We start from the raw sequence: 6,420 nt of genomic DNA on the forward strand, positions 1-6,420 counted from the left end.
AGCCAGCCAGGACCTTAAAACAAGATGTCAAACAAAATGCTTGTTTACACTAATAATTGGCTGGTTTAAAGTCAAGTGCTCTAACTTTCATTTAATAAATCAACTTATAACTCGGTACTGTTTCATTATAGCAAATAACACTTCTTCCCTGTATTTTAGTCCATTATTTTGTTTCAAATTAACTTCTTTTTCTAGACTATCGAGGTGAATATGCTGTTATCGTCATGCTTTGTCTGAAATCACTATCTAGGTGAATATGCTGTTATCGTCATGCTTAAGCAGCTGATCCCAACTGTCTGTGCTGCAAACTTTCCTACAACGCAGACAACAGAATACTTCAACTTAACAAGCATGAGAGTCTAACCTTAATCATACCCACAAGTGTATACTCCATTTTTAAGTTCCATGAGCTTTCCATCAATTATATGTGTCTGTATGAGGAGATATGCTTGCATATGTAATAGAAACAGGTCTATATGTGTGTGTATGAGGAGATATGCTTGCATATGTAATGCATACAACTTAAAGCAATAATCATCATGTCATTATTTTTAAATTCCTGTTTTCAAAATGTACTATCCAGGGATTTGGATAACATATTGCACACTGTTACTTAGACACTGTATATATATATGCACAAAGGGCTAATGTTTGGAATTAGCAGATTGTTGATTGGAAACAGATCTCGTGTACCACAGCCTTACATAATATGGCACAACAAATCACATCAATGGTGACACACACTTAAGGATGTCCGCTCGTGTATCACAGCCTCACATAATATGGCACAACAAATCACAGCAATGGTGACACACACTTAAGGATGTCCTTAGGATGGACTGTGATTCTATGCAGTTAGCACCATATAAAATTATTGTGCATGTTCAGGAGAAAGAAAATTCAAAAAAAATCCTATAGAACTTTGTGAGCACTGAAGAGTAATATAGGATATATACCAGTTACTTTATACAACAAAACAGAAAACAGGGAAACTGAGACTATTACATAAAACATACAAAGAATTGGATTGCTGAAACCTAACTTCAGAAACAGTATGAATAAAGCAAGTGTTAGGATGAGAACTTGCTTGCAAAAAGAAAATAATTCTAATTGTGACATGGGAGGTGGTCATAGATGTTGAGCTGTTTACTTTGTACCATATGAAGGCTGCTGCAACAGAACACTGGAGTCCTAAGGAAGGAAAAAGGGACCAAAGCCAAGAGAAACTCAATTTTAGGTTTTAATTCTTTTCTGTCTGAGCAGGTTTCTACTGCATATAACACCAAAGGAATGAATGATACAGATACTTCCATCTCTTCTGGAAATGCACTGCTGAGCTGCAGGGGGAGTGCCAGGCACATGATACACTTCATGTTACATGGAACAGACTGGGTAGTTTTGCCAAACTATGTACTCACTACCGAAAGATGAACAGGTAAAGAATATGGGATAGTCTTTTTTCACTTTTTTTGAGAGGATTATTGAAATGTCACTTCTTTCTTATACCTGTAATTTAAAAAGCTGTTATTCACTTTTTTTGAGAGGATTATCGAAATGTCACTTCTTTCCTATACCTGTAATTTAAAAAGCTGTTATTGCTATATTGGTTTTCTTCACTGGACTAAAAACTAATCGGATCAAGAGGAATTCACAAAACCAATTACTGCATCAAAATCAACTTTGTCTCCAAATAAGCTATATAGTCATTAGCAGCTAATGAGCTGCCTCTTCTAATGTAAGTATTGTACTAACAGATGAGAACAAAAATTATCTGACAAAATTTGCCATTTCATTTCCCATAGCAACACATCTCTGAAAAAATGCAGACAATTGCCAAAAAAGTGTTTCAAACATTCACAGTATTATTCAGTGCTCAAACTCTCAGGTCTCAGCTCTTTTCCAATAGACCTTTTGTTTTCCTTTTTTTTTTTTTAATAACCTAGGTTTCTCTAGATGATTTGGTCCTTGACAGTGGCAGAAGCAGCAAAGCAACCAGGGAGTCCTCATTAAAAAAGGAAAACCTTGGACCTCTTGGCTTTTTACATTCCAGAAACAGAGAAGGGGAAAAAAAATAAACAGAAAAGGAGGAGAAGGAATTCAGATAGCAGTGCCAATTTAAATCCTTTCCTTAATTGCAGTGCAGTCATCCACAACATGCCATGCTTTAAGATGACAGCAGAGAGGGTGTCAAAGCTCCTGGAGTCATGTGGAGTTTGGTGCAGTTTCTCACTTCTAACCATATTAGTGATGAGTGCTGAACCTTAATTTTTGAGTGCCCATCATCGGATAATTATATGAGACTGTGTCACCTCTGTTCATTGTTTCAGGAAGACAGAATTCAGTAAACATCATCAGTTAATGTTATCTTTCATGAGACTGTGTCACCTCTGTTCATTGCTTCAGGAAGACAGAATTCCGTAAACATCATCAGTTAATGTTATCTTTAAGCCAATGGACACCTACCTTCTTCATTGCATGGTTTACTAATTAACCACAAGACAGATATAAAGAGATCCCTAACAGATTTTGACCACTTATTATAAGTGATTAAAACCTGAAGAAAATTTTCTTCAAGTATCAGAGCTATTAGCCTTCAAGCCAAATCAGATCATTATCTTCTGATGATCATAAACTCCTGACTAATAACTTTGTGTCACAGCAGCAGGCACTACAGGTGAAGTGAAGTCTGCCTGGCTCACTGCCAGCCTCACAAGATGGTTACACTGTTGGCAAAATACAGTTTTACTTGCTGGCAATACCCTGTAGTCCTGTCATTTGAGCAACACATGCCCACTGATTAATATTAAAGACTTATCTGCATCTGACATTGTCTCTCATCTTCAAATATGACCAGAGCATACTTTTCACAGAAACATAAGCAGCAGTTACTCTTCATGAATATAAAAAGCAAAATATTTGGTTTTCTTACAAGCATCTATCACAGATTTATGCCAAAATCAAAATTAAGTTTTTACTCCAGCTTTTGTTTATTAGGTTCCTTCTTCCCTTAATTATTAAAGAAAGACTGTATTGGAGAAAGAAGGAAAAAAGTGGTGGGGGATGGGAGAGAAGCACAGGGAGAGGCTTATTCTAATTAAACCATGGCTTTACTTTCTCCTGTTTGCAATGTTAAAAATATTTTTAAGCAAAAAAGCCCCCCCCCCCAAAAAACAAACCCAAACCAAAAAATAAATCCAAACAAAACCAGCAAAAAACCCTCAACAAACTCATTAGGGCTTTGATGTTTGTTTAAACAGTATCCAGCATTTAGAAATGTAAATAAATCTAAGGAAAGTCCTTGTCAGAACTGATCAGCAACTCTCAATGAACTTGTTCTGGACAGTAACAGTATGTCACCACAAGAATTATCATCACTGTTCCTGGTGACAGAAATGTTAAATAAATAAATGACTAAATCTGTTTTGACACAGGCTAACAACTTCATAAACATGGATAAAACTTTGCTATTCATAACACTTCACATTCCATCCTCATTTAACAGCAACAAGCAATCTTGAAATATTTCCTTTTGAGACTTCTGATATCTGGCACGAATGTTCACCTAAAATAGCACACTACAAAAGTCAAGAAATGCTTACATGGCAAGATATTTCCGTTTTCAAAAGGAATGCACTTTTTAATAAAAAATCTGGGGGAAAAACATCCTACAAAAAAACAGCCTGGTTTTACAAGCTGTGTTGGCAAAGAGCTCAGTACAACAAATACTACAGACAGCCACAGTCAATACGGTTCGTATGCGGTTAGAGGGAGCTACAAAAGCACAGAGAATGCTTAATCTCTACTAATACTGGTGCAAGATGGAGGTAGCTCTATTAAAATGCATGATATACCAGCATGAAATAACAGAACAAGTTTCAGTTTGAACTAACTACGGGAAAAGTGTGACTGGGACAACTGCAGGTATGATTATGAAACACTTTTTTCCTATAGATATATAGGTATACAAACCCCAACAACTTACCTGTCTCTTGTCATCCGGTGCTTTAAGGAAGAGTGCATTTATTACTGCAATGGTATACGTCTGGATTTCTTGGTCTGTCCTGTTTGGAACAATGTTACAAACACGAGATAAGAATGCAAATGCACATGAGCTTTAGAAATTAATCCTTCAGTTGCATTGCTGCAGGTAGAAGTAAAGAAATTGATTGCACTTCATGTTAGCTGTGTTTGTTAGATAATGAAGTCAGTCATGACCAGGCTGTCTTTATTACTGGGAGAGACAAGATATCCCAGAGGGAGACTCAGGATTTAAGAAAGGTGGAATGAACTGCCCCCTTGAACTGCCATTAATCCTCCACTGATCATAGGAGGAGCACAACAATCAGCTTCTGCCAGATACACAGCAGCTGAAAAGGAATCTTCCCTAAAGTGTTCTGGAGATGAACTTGATGGTATTAAAAACTTTGCAGGTGAGTTGAGAATGTCCCAGCTAGGAGACAAACAAATATATAACATGTACAGTACAATACACTATGATGCAAGAGGCAGTTTCCATCCATTTAACGACTGCACATTGCTAGTTAAGAAGAAGCTCCTCCCTTTTCAAACATACCTTCAGCAAAAGTTGAGCTATTTTTGTCTTACACACTTCCCAGAGGCTGACAAGCAAAGCAACCCCATCTGTATGCTAATGGCATTAAGCACTTTATTACTACAGGGTGCTCTTCTCCTCATTCCCCACTTCCAACCACATAGGCAGCTTATAAAGACAAAAATTTAAAAAAAAATTTTAAAAAGCCAAACAAAGAAAACTCCACAAACCAACGACCAAGCAACTCCAGAAATCTGGTTACCAGTTATCTAGCCACTTGTAGTGGATGCAGAAATCATGGAGGAGGTGCCAGTCTTTATACCACTGTTTTCTCCAAATGCTGTGCTCATTTTGGGGGAAAAAAAAATTACTCCACCATATCAAGTGGCAGTTGAAGACACTCACCCCTGCAGATGTGGGATTAGCTGCCCAATTGTGATCTCCTGTGCCACCTTCTGGTACAGGTCATGGCTATTGAGCACCATCGATTCCAGAATTGCTAATGACCGTTGCAAGATAGAGATGTCCGAGGCAAATTTGTTCACATAGCTTGCTATCTACAAACACAATGATTCAGAGAATTTACATCTTGTTATGGAAACAGGGAACGGTAAGAAAGAAAACTGTGGACGTGAATCAGAAAGGCATTAGAAAAAAAAGCAGTATTGTCCATATACCAGGTATCAGCAAGTACCTGAAAGCCATCAACAAGGCACTGCAGATACCATCAAAAGACATAGTGGTACAAGTTCTTCAGCTGGCACAAATCACCATAGATTTATGTCAATACTCATATGACCAAAATGTATTCTTCAACATAATACTATGAACATGATAAATCAACATTAAAAAATAGAACAATTATATTTTTTTGCGTGAAAAACCTTGGAAAGGACAAGAAGAATACTTCTCATTCTCTCCAGTAGAAATCCGTGCATCCAGTTTTCTCTAAATAAATCTCTAGGCTCAAGGCAAAAGAGAAATGTAAATCTAGCTTCCTGGCAAAACACACTCTAGAAAAACATGCTTTTTTTTTTTTCTCCTTGCTGTTAGCAACAATACTGAATGCTCTTTCCAGGTTACAAATTAAAACTGTTGATGATCATTTATCAGGACAACTGGTTCCATAACTCTGCCTGGAGTGCAGTCTTGCATTAATAACCTTCACTTTTACTGCAAGCTGCCACAAAGAAATGGCACGTTAATTAAAACCAGGTCTGACCTCTGCTGTTTTGCAATGTGGTGATGACATGCAGCACACTCATCCACAGAGCCAACACAGCTGTGCAGTAAGATGTGGCAACCTGTGTTCTTCCACATGCTGCCCAGTCCACAGACTCAGCTTCCCAGGAATAAACCTGCCTTCTACTGAGAACTGCCTGAGTTTTCCTTGAATACACCAATACCAGCACAATCAAGATGAAAGGCACACAAGAAAGCACAGCACAGACAGAAAAAATCTTGTGTGACTACAGTTATTTGATTTTTACAGCCAAGTAACAGACTACAATGACCCTGTCTCAAGTTTGATATGTTACTTCCAGAAAACTTTAAGTCCACACGCTTCTTCAGTACTCATGCCACAAGCCACTAATGTGGTTATACATTTTCAAGTCCACACGCTCCTTCAATACTCATGCTACAAGCCACTAATGTGGTTATACATTTTCTAACTCTGGATGCTTGCTTAGGCCTAGAAACCATTTTCCTTTAGGAGGAAAAGGCAACTTAGGAACCATTTTCCTTTAGGAGGAAAAGGCATTCCCCATGTTTGGAAAAGCTGTCCTGCTGCTCATAAAATTCACAGCTAAATGCTGACACACGGACAAGAGTATTGTTTTGTACTTGGGACACTTCGACTAGTACTG

General features: G+C 37.7%; 1 protein-coding gene across 1 annotated transcript in view; it reads right to left on the bottom strand.

Moving 5' to 3' along the window:
- ELMO1 (engulfment and cell motility 1) overlaps positions 1-6,420 on the bottom strand; it is a gene marked incomplete at its 3' end in the record, with an annotated part of 290,561 nt that overhangs the window by 173,521 nt on the left and 110,620 nt on the right. The window contains exons 9-10 of the mRNA XM_009077801.1: positions 4,958-5,109; positions 3,983-4,061 (exon numbers count right to left, since the gene is read on the bottom strand). Coding sequence (XP_009076049.1) covers positions 3,983-4,061; positions 4,958-5,109 — 231 coding nt within the window. The remainder of the gene's footprint in view (positions 1-3,982; positions 4,062-4,957; positions 5,110-6,420) is intronic.

This window comes from Acanthisitta chloris, unplaced genomic scaffold (genome assembly GCF_000695815.1).
Source record: "Acanthisitta chloris isolate BGI_N310 unplaced genomic scaffold, ASM69581v1 scaffold727, whole genome shotgun sequence".
Taxonomy (NCBI): domain Eukaryota; kingdom Metazoa; phylum Chordata; class Aves; order Passeriformes; family Acanthisittidae; genus Acanthisitta; species Acanthisitta chloris.